Source organism: Dendronephthya gigantea, unplaced genomic scaffold (assembly GCF_004324835.1).
Source record: "Dendronephthya gigantea isolate DGI-Jeju-01 unplaced genomic scaffold, DenGig_1.0 000012F, whole genome shotgun sequence".
Taxonomy (NCBI): domain Eukaryota; kingdom Metazoa; phylum Cnidaria; class Anthozoa; order Malacalcyonacea; family Nephtheidae; genus Dendronephthya; species Dendronephthya gigantea.
In genome coordinates this window covers 379093-393989 of record NW_021163022.1, presented here as the reverse complement: position 1 = coordinate 393989, position 14897 = coordinate 379093, and the positions used below count along the sequence as shown (strand labels likewise).

The 14897-nt window shown below is 36.4% G+C and overlaps 3 protein-coding genes across 3 annotated transcripts; 2 read left to right on the top strand and 1 right to left on the bottom strand.

Annotated features, from left to right (window-relative positions):
- The first annotated feature begins 572 nt into the window (after nt 1-572).
- LOC114519005 lies at nt 573-5763 on the top strand. The gene is made up of 8 exons (XM_028539062.1): nt 573-579; nt 1428-1472; nt 2249-2380; nt 2500-2622; nt 3533-3634; nt 4406-4534; nt 4690-4865; nt 5497-5763. Exons 1-8 carry the CDS (start codon nt 573-575, stop codon nt 5686-5688), a joined length of 906 nt encoding a protein of 301 aa, XP_028394863.1. The 3' UTR covers nt 5689-5763.
- Nucleotides 5764-6001: 238 nt separating this feature from the next.
- On the bottom strand, nt 6002-10483 carry LOC114518995. Its single transcript, XM_028539051.1, has 10 exons — nt 9440-10483; nt 8267-8362; nt 8111-8183; nt 7977-8029; nt 7019-7074; nt 6895-6915; nt 6715-6804; nt 6501-6567; nt 6200-6259; nt 6002-6110 (listed from the first exon to the last, which is right to left on the bottom strand). Exons 1-10 carry the CDS (start codon nt 9753-9755, stop codon nt 6022-6024), a joined length of 921 nt encoding a protein of 306 aa, XP_028394852.1. The 5' UTR covers nt 9756-10483; the 3' UTR covers nt 6002-6021.
- Nucleotides 10484-10714: 231 nt separating this feature from the next.
- On the top strand, nt 10715-14807 carry LOC114518992 (hydroxysteroid 11-beta-dehydrogenase 1-like protein B). Its single transcript, XM_028539046.1, has 3 exons — nt 10715-10780; nt 10946-11278; nt 13320-14807. The coding sequence occupies exons 2-3, from the start codon at nt 10967-10969 to the stop codon at nt 13890-13892; spliced, it is 885 nt and encodes a 294-aa protein (XP_028394847.1). The 5' UTR covers nt 10715-10780; nt 10946-10966; the 3' UTR covers nt 13893-14807.
- Nucleotides 14808-14897: the final 90 nt, after the last annotated feature.

The window sequence follows — 14897 nt, the reverse complement described above, 5'->3', positions numbered from 1 at the left end:
CAAGTTTTCCTTGACAAGTTTTCCTTGACAAGTTTTATTTGCCCGTGTGTACGCACGAAAATTGACAATTTTTCCTTGACAAGGAGCCTTGTTCAAAAGCTAGTCATGCCAGCTTTTCAACAAGGAAAAATGTTCGTGTGTACGGCCGTCAAGGAAAACTTGACAAGGAAATGCGCAGTAGGCTACTGCGCATCAATATATTCATCAATATATTTACGTACTTCAGTAATGCGGACTCGTAAAACTTGCCAAGAAAAATTTTTTTACGTACACACGAACAAATAAAACTTGTCAAGGAAAACTTGTTCGTCGTACACACGAGCAAGTGAACGTGTCAAAAAACTTGTCAAGGAAAACTTGCTCGTCTGTGCGGGGCTTTATCCCCCCCGGTCTGATTCCAAGAATATGCATCAGCATGCACAATTATGTAATATGTATAGCCCTTGAAGCGTCTGCGGTGAAGAGTGTAGCCGGTTAGCCGAATATTTAACCCACAACTAAATTCTGGGGACTTTTTTATAGCACAAGTACATTTTGGAAATAGTAATTTTTTATCGTATTAATTGCCGAATATGGACAGTAAGTATTTCTGCTGTTTTGGTACTAATTATTTCAAAGGAATGATTTGTTGTGGAAGCAAATATTTCCAAGGTGAATCGGACTGATATTACCAATACGGTGATAGATGAAATGGTTCTTGGAGTGTACTCATGAAATGACATCACTACTTGCATGTGATTGTGATAAACTGCAGTATGATTAGTGCGTTACAAGGAGAGGATTTTTAAAATCGATATGTTCAACTGATCTATAATGCAAATTTTATATATACACTCTTATATAGTTACTCAAACAATAATAAAATTAGCCAGTATTAGAAATATCGTAGCAATGATAACATTGCATGGTATCTTATTCCTTATCTGTGCCAGCGTTGATTTTCGAAATTTGAATAATGAAATAGCTTCGTACGATTTAAGGAAATAACTTCCGCAATAATATTTTAAGCTATTTTGGGTAGTGATATTTGTTCAGTTTTTTTGAAAACAATATCATCCATTTTGACACTGCTTATAAATCGTATCTATTCCGGATTAGTATATGCACGACAAGCAATTTCTGCCTATACTTATTAATAAAAGCCCCGTTTACACTACACTCAATGCATCGGCATGGCTGAACCAAACAACCCGTACCAAATTCACTCGTGCTCGGCCTTCGTATTGGAAGCCTGAGCCCTAATAAAGTTGGGTACGGGTAACAATTTTAACCGTGGGGTGCCCATAAATTGAGCGCAAACAGGATTTGGGATGGAGACGGAAAATTTAGCGTCATTGTCTGACGCATTAGTGCTAGACTGCCTAATTCTCCTCGTGGTCGGAATGTCTGTTGCGTTGTGATTCAAAATTATGGATATTTTCATATAGGCGGAGATAACGTGACAGAAGGTCCTGTAAAAAAGGAGCCAACAGGTTGGTAGCTTTTCCAGTAAGTCGGGGAATGCATGTAAAAATAAAGATACGGAAATCACGTCCTCCATTCTCTAGTCTATAGTGTTCCAGAAGAACACTTCTGTTCCAGATTCCAGAAGAACACTTCATCTCCCCTTGCCTTTGCATCGCTTCGCCGTCTTTGCCATTAACGAAAGCCAGTTGCTTATAACTAAGGCGGCTGAGCTGGGTCTCACTCACAAGTGATTGTTTGGTTGGCATACCGGCTTTGTTCACGCGCAATATTTTAACAGAAACCAGAATATTCAATGGCACACACTGCGCAGGGGAACCTGTTTACGTGAACGAAAAGGTTTAAAACTTTTATAAGACAGTGATACGATCAGTCGTTCATCTTTGAGTTCAACAACGATTACGACTAAATTGTAACAATTTTACCCAGTCTCGGCTTTTGTATTGGTATACCTGGAATAAAACTGGGTTTTAGCCGTACCGTGAAAATAAATTAAAGATAACGGGGCTATAGAATGAAGTGTAATACACGAAAGACACTCGTTGATATACATGCATGCAGGTAGACCAACGCTAGTCGACTGATAACTCTTACCAAAACCCCCACAAACTAGGCGATGCATGCAGTCGCAGAAGAAAAGCGTAGTCCTGAGGTATTTTCCAGATTAACTTGAACACTCTCAGCGCACTCCTGGGGGAGCAAGTGAATATAAGACCCTACGCATGTCGTTATATACGGTATGTGCCGTATATATACTGCATTTGAATTGCATATTTGTATTCAGGTGAACAATGCGAAACTAATTCAGTGTTGGATCCTGTGAATGAGAATGAAGAAAATATTTATCAATCAGCCATGATAAAAAAGGCACAGGAGAGAGAGTTTGAAATATTTTCTAGGAAATTACAAACATCAGGTATATAATTATTTGACTATAAAGACGAACGTTTGCCTATCAATCATGCAAATGTAAATTGTATACGATAAAAAATATTATTTTGCCTTGGTACAATATCGCGCATTTATTATATTTAGGTAAACCATGTACAAGTTCTGCTTTGGATTCTGTCTGTGATGGCAAAGACATCGATTTAACCCCCGTAAAAAAGGCACTGCCATTGGAAAGAGGAACATTTAATAGCGAGTCACTGACACCAGGTATATAGCTTTTGACTCCGTAAATCATGAAATTCTGATCAATAAAATGCATAATTTTTTTGGAATAACAGGAACTCAATTGAAATGGTTTGAATCATATCTGAATAACAGAGTTCAACAATGTCTGATTAATGGAAAACTATCAAATCCAAAAACGATAATATGTGGAGTCCCTCAGGGGTCCATACTTGGTCCTTTATTGTTTATATTATATATAAATGATATGCCTGATTCACTGATTCATACAATCCCCTCACTCTATGCTGATGATACGGTAATCTGTGCATCTTCTAATGACTGCATTGACCTTATTAACAAAGTAAACATTGATCTTGAAAATTTATCAAAATGGATGCAACAAAACAAGCTTGTAACGCATCCTACCGAATCTAAACATATGTTGAGGTGCTTTAGTTATAATGGTGCCCTGCTTTGGAATAATCTTCCACCTCAGGCTAAAATTGCGGAATCTGTGATTTCTTTTAAATCTATATTGCAAAGAATGAGTTGAAACTGACTTGCCTGTGTTTCATACCTATACTCCTGTATTTTGTTTGTACTGTATCAGTTTCTGTTTCATGTCCTTAATTTCCCTGTCCTACGTCCATGTAATTTTGTAGCTTCATTTTTTTTTAAAATATCACGCCCCTCATTGAAATCAGTCAGCCTAATGACTGTTGAGGCCGCTAGCGTGACGAAATAAAGTCTATGTATGTATGTATATAGGATTTTGACTACACGTAGCTAGTGCTATATCTTATAAGTACGGACATTAACCTGTATGTATCTTTTATACATGCATGCAGTGGGATTTTGTTGTAGTTCAGTATCTTCTGTATTTTAATTTGGCATATGTATAATAGCTAGCTACTATATAAATTAGGTAAACAATGCTCAACTTGTATTTTAGATTCGGGGAATGGTGAAGAGATCGATAACTCTCAATTAACTGCCGTAAAAAATGTACAGGAGAGAAAGTCTCAAACATGTAATAGCGAAACACAAACATCAGGTACATAGAGAATTTTGAATATTATTGACTAAAACGTTACGTAATTAGATTTTATTGCCTGCATGTATATCTGTGTGATTTTGTTGTAGTTTTGTAACTTCTGTAATTTTATTTTGGCATGGATATGTAATATTCTATAAATTAGATAAACCATGCATGTGAGCATGTATTTTAGATTCGGTGGATGATGGGTTAAGAGATCAATAACTCGGGTTGGTACGTACCTATATGAACAAGCTTTGCTATTGGTTGATGATGATAACAATAGACACAATAAAACACAATGCATGAACTATAGAAATTGATTTTTAAAAGAACGAATCATAAACACTGTTCACTATTGTTACAAAAAGCCAATCACAAAACTCGTTCATATTAGGTAGATACTTACTAAATAACTCTAAAAAAACCATCGTAAAAAACGCACATGAAAGAGAGGCAAACAAAAACATGTAATAGCGAAACACAGACATCAAGGACCGCTTGCATGTATGAAGATAGCGCTATCCATGACACCGCGGATAGTGATGTGTCAACCTTTTCTAAAAATGCTTCAAAAGCAGTAAAATTTTAGCTTTAAAACCAAACATTATTAAAGACTAACTTGAAAAGAGACTAACTTGAAAAGTTTACATTTCAAGTATGAACATCATATTATATTTATTGCGTGTATATTATTATATACTATACATCTTACAGTCCATGGGATTTCGGGGTAGTTTTGTAACTCCTGTTATTATCAGTTAATCTTGGTATAATATTGTGTATTAGGTAAACCATGCTTAAGTTCTGTAAATGATGACGAGGGGAGCAATAATTACCATCATCAATCAACCATTGTAAAAAACGCACAGGAAAGAGAGCTTGAAACATGCGGTATTAAAACACCACAGACGTCAGGTAAGACCTAGGCAAAGGTAAGCCCCTGACCATATACGAAAGTCATCCCGCTCGTAAAGTTCTAAAGTTTATTTCCAAAGTCCATACTGATACTGATAACATGTACTTATGCTATAAACTATATATCTTCCTCAGAAAGTTGTCTTTACTTGCAGACGGAAAACGTCCGAATGTTGACGAAGAAGTGTGTCAAAAAAAGCATATTAAAATTCGTGACATCAATGACGATATTTTTAAAACTGTTTGCAAACGACTTCAGTTTGAGAACGCACGTGGCCATGATTGGCGAGGCTTAGCTGGAAAACTTGGTTACACTGTTGACGATGTTCAAGTAAGGCTTGTTTCAAACGTTGTGCTTCTCATGTACTGAACGCATTAGCAACAATAGAAAATAATCCATCTCAACTGATTTTCTATTGTTTCCGAAAGTCGCACATCACCTCTCGTACATTAGTACACAAGTTAAACCTTCTATCCCGCTGGATTTTTGAAAATGCACGAGGGATGTTCTAGAATGTTGAGTGCTTGGAAGAGTTTCACAATTGAAGGAAATTTCCTTTGAATTGACAACCACAAAGCAGGGAGGGATACTCACATCAAAGCTGGACTAAGAACACGTAAAGCATCGGGAAATAAAATGTCCTCTCTACTACGACAAAATATTATAAATATAGGCTTCGGTGCACTTCTTAAGTCGACAAATTTGGTCAATATTCACCGCACCTCTTCGATCTCTTATACACATTCAAAATCTTCACAAGATTTTAGTACCTGTCAGAGATTTTGCGTTATCCCCTAACCCCATGCAAGCAGGGAAAAGATATATTTATAATCACTAATTCAAACCTATACAAAACCTCTCTTCATCATATACAAAAATTCTAGCCTTTCATGCCTTCGCCGAAGAAATAAACGACGGCCATTACTCTGCAGAGAAATCTCACTCGTGCAATGTTTTACAGATGTTCAAGTTAGAAAAAGATTCTGCCGAAAAAATGCTACACGACTGGGATCATAAAGGTCGTCATTATTTAAATGATCTGGTAAAGAAACTCCTGGATATGGAAAGGCGTGATGTAGCTGACTTGCTTGAGGAAGAAATAAAGAGAATTGGAGAAGGATGCAATTGCGTAAATTGCGGAAGCATAAGATGAGTAACGTGGTTTTGGTCTTATTCTCTTCTTCGTCATTATTAAAAAACAACATACCTCATCATAACAGGCGCACATAATCATTTAATGCACGATCAAGAATTTAATCTGAACATTATCAGGCCTAGGACGCACGTCTCATTCGTTATAATCTAGATAATAACCTTGTATACAGCTAGGTTGTATGAAATTGTAAATAAAACTGACTTTAAGTGTACATTGAATAAGATAAATGCGACGTAGACTGAAAGTGACCAGGTATACACAATTCAGCAATGCGACAATTCTGAAATTCCAACTGCACAGCAGCATTAGAAAGGAAGGTAATTTCGTGTATCACTTCAGCCTAACATTGACTGGTATTTCAGCACTTTTCACAGGCTTTTCAATACTTCTTGGACCAGGGATACTGTATGGAAGCAAACCTATTATAAAAATGGCTATATTCACTTAAATTCATCTCAAACTGTGGCGAATTATACATTTTTTTATCATCTTGAAAAAATTAACTAACCGTAATCCTTGGCAGTCTGTATTGCTGTTTTAAGATTATTTTGCTGGTATCTGCAAACACCTGGGATAACAGATTTACGTACTGATCAATTGACAGTTGATCGGTTTTGCTGTCCAGTAAAATTGTCTGCAGAAATCTTCCATACTGCAGGTAAGTTAGTATGACTCGAATTTTAACCGTTTTAATACAACTTTGATTCAGGACTTCAGTTAACTTTGCGCTATATGTACTGTAGCTACCTCGCTGTACTAAAATGAACTTTTTCAACACACGTGACAACATGAAGTATTTCGTGTAATACCTGTTTTGGATGCTTCAAATATTTCACCGGTATGGGGAGATATGAACTGAGAGAGTAAATCAATATCCTATATATAAAAAAAAAATATCCACGAGAAAATTATACGATGGTTGACGGAAATTTTTGGCAGGCATTTCGCCTTTCACTAATTCTACAAAGTGCAGATGAAACAGCCTGAGACAGTAGAGTTAGGTATAATTCAAAATCATTTAACCTTGTAGTTCAGTTGATATTGACCAGCCAACTGCAGTCGACATACTGGACATGGATTACCCGAAACAATTTGCGACTCCCCCGTCCCTCTCTAAAACAAATGAGAAAAAGTCATTATAATAAGTTATCGGCAAATTAAATCTTCAGACCAAACTTAATTTATAAAGTGACTTATACGTACAATGCACTTCTTTCTTGTTCTCTATATGTCAATAAAAATAAATTGATAAAAAGAAATATTATAGAGCTACAAGAAGTTGAAAGGATCAAACGAATTTTAATTTCACGCGAGTAAAAAACCATACCATAGGAGGTTTTTGTCCTTTAAAATTTCTCCTGTAATATGCCCAGATTGGTTTTTCTATAACAAATACAAGTACAGTAACCACTTTATGTTCATAGGAGTACCCTATTACACCGTGAAATTTATCTTGCAACTTGCAATGCAATTCTACTTTTGAAAGATATAAATTTGGCAGCTTCGAAACTTTTATCTTACATTTTGAATACTCTGCACCAATTTATATCTCTTAAAAGTTAAATAATTGCATTGCAAGTTGTGGAGTCATCAATTTTTTAAACAGTAAGATCGTACACTACAGTAGACCAAGAGCTACGCGGCCGAGCTTCAATCTTGTGCAAATCAAAAAGATCTTAATGACTTTAGCTTGCTATCGAAAAAAAATCTAAAATAACTGCTTCGCTATTTTGTTTCTGCTCAGTCGTGGTTTGGGATCTGTGCACAGATAATATAACGGCATGTATTGTCTGTTTGTACATATTGAACGGTACACGTTTGTTTATGAGTACTAGTGTATATTTAGTACACTATTTGCAACACTAACAAGCGACAAGTCGGGACGATAAATCTCAGAATATAGTCTTCTAGATAAAATAATCTTTATAATTACTCGCTCACATAAATGAGAGATTTCAGACTTTATTCACGTCTACGACTATCTTTAATTAACTTGCCACACAAAATATCAAATCAACGGTTTCCATAATTCCACCTGCTCACGATAGTATAGCTTACTAGTATTTGGATGTCTTGAATGAGGATATCACACAGCTTCATTTTATCATTTACATGTTTCAGTTTGTGAATAGACGGAAGAATAAAACAGAAAAAGTTATCGAATTCTTTCTTCGCGAACGTGAATGCACTTGCATGTGAGAAACTGATGTAAAAGTATATTTATTTGGTCATGGCCCAGCCTCACAACGTTAAAGCTTGAGGAATTCACAGAACAAATTTATCACCTTTTCTTGAGTTATTCTTCTCATGCACTGTGTCATCTTGTAAAAGAAGTAACCTAGATATTGTGAAATGAACAAAACACCTTAGAAATGAACAAAACAGGAAACGTTCTCCTCTTTCATTCATGATAACAAACCTTTGATTGATTGAATCATGTTCAGTTGAGGATTTGAGATGAAGAACAGCTCGCTGAACTTCATGTCGAGTGCCTATATGTGAAACACACACTGAATTAAATACACTTCAAAGATTAGGCAAAACAGCTATTTAACAGATATTAGTTCTTCAATACCTCCAACTAGAATTCTCCATCCTTCTTTACCATCCTTTCCATGAACTGCTTTCAGTAATACTCCAGTCTTCTCTTTGATTGTTTTCATTATATCAGCTGTAAAAGAATACTTTAACAGTCAGGAAATTTCATTTGGGTTCTGAATACTAAAGTAGTAAAGTCTTATTTAATGGTAAATATTTGTACAATCTAGTAATCTACAACAACAAGGTTACTGTTCAAAGCCATTCATTAGGAATTCACACTAGATTTACACTAGAGTTAATGTCAATTAGTTTCACGTTTATGATGAGAAATAATTTTCAAATTTGTCTGGCAAAACCTCTGGGGAAAATGCAGTTTAGTGTGAGGGTTTCATTTTTAGATTTTCAGTTCAGTTTAAATCCTCCGACTGCCTAAATAGTGTTTAAATAGTGTTGGCATAATTACATAAAAAATGCAAAATTTGTGAAATGGAATTGTATAAAGTTAATGAATAAAATAAAGAAATTAGTTCCTCTTTTATAAATGTGTACTTTGATATGAAATTCTCTTTCTAATATGTGTATAACTTAGGATCAAATGTGGTACAACAGCTGCCTAAAATAAACAAAAACACTTCTCAACATTGAAGTTATTTGAAGACGCTGCCACGCTGCTCCCTGGTTATATTGGAACGTATCCACATCTTTATGCAGCGACCATGGTCTCTCTTAAGGTACTCATACGTAATATTTGTAGTAATGCGTATATGTTAATAATTATTTGCTACTTGAAAAGCCCGTAATTTTTGCCAAAAAAAAACTTCTGTGCAATGGAAAGGGCACATTGCCCCCTTTGCCCCGTTGGTAAAAGGTAAGGGGGGTAGCTGTCCCTGTCACCACCTGCTCCAGCATCCCTGCTTTAAGGGATAGGGGTATTAAAAATAGTGGTATTCAGCAGTTGCACAAAGATGGCAACTGGTAAGCAGCCTGCAGGTCATAATATTTACCATCACATGTGAACATTGTTTACCAGTATGCATAATACATAATGCCAAAAATCATAATTGATTTACCCTCACATACTGGTAGACAATGCTGACATGTGATGGTAAATATTATGACCTGCTCACCAGTTACCATTACCTACCTACCAGTATACATACAGTATGACCATGTTTAGTTATTTACCCACGCAACGACAGCAACTTACAAAAATCTTCAAACTTTTTATCTGTCATAGAAATTTCTTCTGTAACAAACTCATGATCATCTTCTCTACTTGTTTCCACACTTCTTGACCTGTAGGTTCCCACATGAAGAAATCTTGACATGTGGGACGTGACGATTAGATACGACGTGGTAAAACTGTGGTTTTCCTTGAGAAACGTTCCCCATTTCGTTCTGAGCATAAAAGAAAACCTTCCTCCTGTGTTACAAGAATAGTTTTTCATACATTTGTAAAACAAATATTTTGAAGACTGCCTAGAAAAGAACGATTGAGCAAAAATCCGCATCAAATTTGCCATGTTTTTGAAACAAGAATAACCAAGGCCAGGTCACCAAGCCACATGTGCCACTGATCTCTACATGATATGGCGAAGCTTTTCCTTTTCCGCCAAACGTTCACTTGACCCGAGGTTGGCCAAGTGGTTGGCCATATCCTTACACTGTATTTCCGGCTGACCGGCTTCTTCCCCAGACAAAACAAACATAAACATACATACTATACTTTTGGAGGACAGGGAGTTCCGATTGCATGGAGACAAATGAGTTACCCAAGTATGTGATCACTGAAATCATACCTGAAATGGAATCGATGATGAGTCGAGTTAGTTATTTGTGTATTAGATGCTAAGCAAAATATACATGAAGGCTGGTCCAAAGATAAAACGACCACCCGTTCTGGTGTGAAATTTCACTATATAGCCATTTGAAGCCGTTGCCCATTTTATTCTTTCATTTTTTCATTCTTCTTAATTGGAGCCTGGTTCAGAAGAGTTGAGCATCCTCTGTATCGTCTGCCAGTAGACTGTAGTCAACACATTTTATGCACCAGAGGTTCATGGACATTAGGACAAGTTAAAATAAGACTGACTTGTTTACAAAAAGATGGGATTCATCCAAAAAGATGGGATGCATCCAGAAAGATGGGATGCATCCAGAAAGATGGGATACATCCACTATAAAGACGACGAATACGAAGATTACAGTTCATCACCGACTAGCTATATTTAGTTGGGCTTAGTTAGCTCAAAAATGCACGATTCTGATTGGCTAATTCTGAAAGTTAATTTCCTTTTCATACAACACCAGACCCAGCAGGTCCTGGGCCGTTCGTAGACGCTTAACATGTCTGTATGTTAATTATATATTACATTCATCACGCTAAAACAATTGCTTTCAAAAGAAATCAGTCGGCCATAGAGCCAATATAAATATGCACCCCCCTCTAATTCAATTAATGTCAACTAAGTAACTCAAGTTCAAATATCGTGAACGAGAGAGATCAGGACTAGAAATATATGCACCAGAGAGTTGCGTTGAAAGTTGAGTTAAGTGACCTTGAAAATTTTACTCAAATATGACCTCGACTTCTGCTGGACACGCGTCTGATTCCTCCTACGCAAATAATTGAGATATTGCTGACGTCACAGAGAGTATAAAGAGGCTTATCTTAGCAGACTGTTAGAACTATTTTTACATTTTGTTCTTGTAGGAGCGGTTATCAACAATAACAATGTTTAAACGTGGCAAGAAAGCTATAGGGTTTGGCGTAGTCGTGATAGCCTGGTATTGGTTCACGAAAAAACCAAATACTACAGAAACGTTTCATGGAAAAAATATCGTCATCTGTGGTGGATCGACAGGGATAGGAGAACAGATAGCTTACAGATATTGTGAACAAGGTGCAAATGTATTGGTAGTGGCGAGACGAGAATGGGCTCTTAAAAATGTTGTGGAAAATTGTTCTCGTCTCGGTGCATCTTCCGCTAACTTCATGATCGCTAATTTAGAGGGAGGTGGCGATGGCCCCAAAAATCTTCTATTTGTAAGTATGATTGTAAACATGACATTATATTGATATACTTTTTTAACAAATGTATTTGATTATGCTGGGATATATCAAGTGTATCGCCAGTATTGAAAGCTGCATGCAATATAAATGTGACGGAAATTTATTATTAAAAGATAAATTACAGTTAGTGCAAAGTTCATGGCAGAATTTTAGCTGACAAGCAATGTAGTAATATGCCAGGAAATAAGAAACACTGGCCACTGGGATAATAATCGACTGGCACAGTAATATACCTAGAGAATTAATGACTGTTCGTCTCAAATTAGCCATACGTTGAAGCATAGTAAATGACTTTAACGAGTGCAAGCATCACTCTGGTGACAATTTCCACAACGCCGTGGTCTTTTTGGGTGTTTTAAACTGTGTTTTAATAAATGAAAGGTAGAAAGTCGAGCTTTTGTAAATGTAGACTGTATCGTTTCATTTCGTGCAAATTTGAACGTTGCAACAATTAAATAGCTCGTGATGTGCATGGACTCTGAATGCTGTTCGATAATTCTCGTGTAAACTCACGTGAGATGGAAAAGTCATCTGTACTTGCTCAAAGGCTAAAACCCATCAAATATTTACTAATAAAAGGCAACATTGTAGTTGAGTTAATATAGTAGAGAACCGAAAAGAAGAAAAGCTAATTCTGATATTGTAATGTAGATCATAATTTATTAACGAAGTCAGTCGGCCATGTCTTTGAAAATATCTTTGCGATAAAAATTGATTTTGAAGGAGGAAAAAAACAAACTTATTATGATATGTATATGCAAGTGCAACAACCACAACTTAACTAAATTTGTCAAGCAGACGCATTTGCTATCTGGAGCTTTCCCATTGAGCATGTTAATTGTTGCAGTTTAAAAGCATTCGACAAGACTCATTCAGATGAGACGGCTGCGAAATACTGTCGAAATTGAATACTTAATTTCAACAATTTGTTTTTTCCACAAGCCACACTAATATTTATCAGTGATGCACCTTGTGCCCGGCCGTTTACACTACGCAGTACACAAATTAACTATTTAACGCAAAAAACCCAGGTCGAGGCCCTCGGTTTGTTTAAATCAGTTTTAACCTAGGTTCGGACCTAGGCCGAACGCACTATAAAAGCGGGGTTCAAACTAACACGTGTTAAAGCCGGGTTATGCCATTGTAAATTATGTTGTAATTGTCGTGAACAAATCATTTTGACATTTTCACCGTTGAGAAATAGTCCGGATTCATATTTGCTGTTATTTCTGTATTCAAATCGGTCATTGTTTACTGCACAGATATTGAATCATCTACTAAACCAGCCATCTTGACGTTTTCGCGACAATTGCGATTAAATGCAAACCCGGCAGCCGGCAGGCCTAAAGGTCTGGATGTTTTTTATTCTGTTGTCTTATGTTTATGGGCAGCAAATGCACTGAAGCCAATACAGTACTGCCTTATATCAATAACAGACTATATTGCATACGTCAGAAGTGAATTGGATCCAACAAAATTGGATTGTGTGAACTGTGAACAGACCTTAAGGGAGTTTACAATTTAAAACCTGGGTTCGATTAAAGTAGATATTTTCAACTCAGCTAAAACTAAATGCTATGTTAAGCGAGTCAATTTCTCGCCACCGGCGAAGGTTGTCCAGAATATTCCCATTGTTACTTTTCATTGTCCTATCGTTGTTCTAGACTTTGCATAACCCAAATATATTTATTTTGTAACCCAAATATATTTATGTATACGTGCGCGGCTTTACATATAAATAGACTTGCATTATCTGGTCGCTGATCTTTATCATTGCTGGACTATATTTTACAACTGAAACTATAATTCACAACGGCGTTGTAAAGGATTTACTATGTATGGTTCGCAATCGATTGAACCATTTATTCTGATTGTTAGTTAGGATTCTACAGTCTACAACACCAAAATGCAGGATTTAAGAATACAGTAGTCAATATAGACAGTAGAAACTGCATGATCGGTAGTTCAAAATGAACCGTGGCTAACATTTAATATTAAACAATCGTACTTTTAGGAATCATTAAATCGATTTCAGAAAATTGATGTGCTGGTCTTAAACCACGTTGTATACGAGATAAAGCAATGGCAAGCGGACAGAAATTACAGCGACATTGCAAAGGCATTTAATGTGAACGTCCTTAGTTACATTCATCTTACCACGCTATTCCTACCCAGTCTGAAAGCATCAGGTGGTCGGTTGTTGGTCATTTCATCTGGTTTAGGGCTAATGACATACCCTTACTTCGCTCTATACTGTTCAAACAAGCATGCTCTTCACGGATTCTTCAATGCATTACGGCAAGATTTGGCTCTCGACGGGGATAAAATGTCCATAACTATAAGCGTACTTGGTGCAATCGCAACAGAAAATGCAATCAAATTGGGAAACGGAAACCCCGTGGCTGGTAGCAACGGCTGGACACGACTCAGTCCCGTAGATGCGTCGCGAGCCGCCGTAGAAGCCTCGTTGTATCGAGAAAGACAAATTCATTTCCCGAATTTTTTAAAGATCCATGCAATAGCAAGCACACATTTTCCTGACTTGACCGAACGGCTGATAAGATATGTATATAATTTAACTGGTTAAACACGTGCGTGCATTACTTTATTGATTAGAAAATTATTGATGTATCCGCGCCTCGTGCAAGACTTCGTGTTTAGTCATACACAACATATGAGCAAGCATATGATCCAAGTCAGCGCAGACCACTGTCGCCCGACCTCTTTTGCCTTAGCCTGGCGGAGTTCTGAACTGCTGGCAAGTTGAATGGCACTGTATACGAAGTAGTGAAGTGCAGCAGAACTATTAAGTTCAGTTAATTGTATCATATATGTACATAATTATTTAAAAAAGTTAAGGTTAATCATATAGCAACAAACATTCATTATGTTCTACAATTTTATTTCAAAAACTAGAAACACTACACAAACTGAATCGTGGAGTGATAACGCCAAAAAAATTCTATAATCTTTTTATCGTATAATTTTGTAGATAACTGAAACATGTCATATAACAACCATGCAATATTTAATACCATATATTTAGACTTAGAAACACTTGTTTCTTAACAGATTGTCACAAAATTCGCAATGGTATATGTTTTTTTTGTTCCATTACCCACCAGGACATGGAAGAAATTAATTTGTAAACACACGTCAAAGCAATCTCAGAAAGAAATTTGTCACGAAGTTATAACAATTTTGTCATTTATCAACATGCATGGTTGTCTGTTATCTGTCACGACTTTTAACAAAGTTATCTGTTGAGTCACTGATATACACAAGACTGGTTTGTCAACAATTAATTAAGCTATAGGAAAAGGCAGAACAACGTATCCTGATAATAGGTTGTGACAAAATTCAAATGCATGTTTGAAATAATCCATTACCACTCATACCCAAGCAAAAACATATTTACATGCATGCACAATTAATTCACATCATTTTTCATCTCATTTCTACAACAATTTCTTGCACGATAGTATTCAGTGATGTTTAAACGTTACATGGTAACGAATTCATGCTAACATGAAAAAAGTCCAAAGGGGTGTTTTCTGCAAGCAAGATGTCTGTCTTGACAGTATTCTTACTT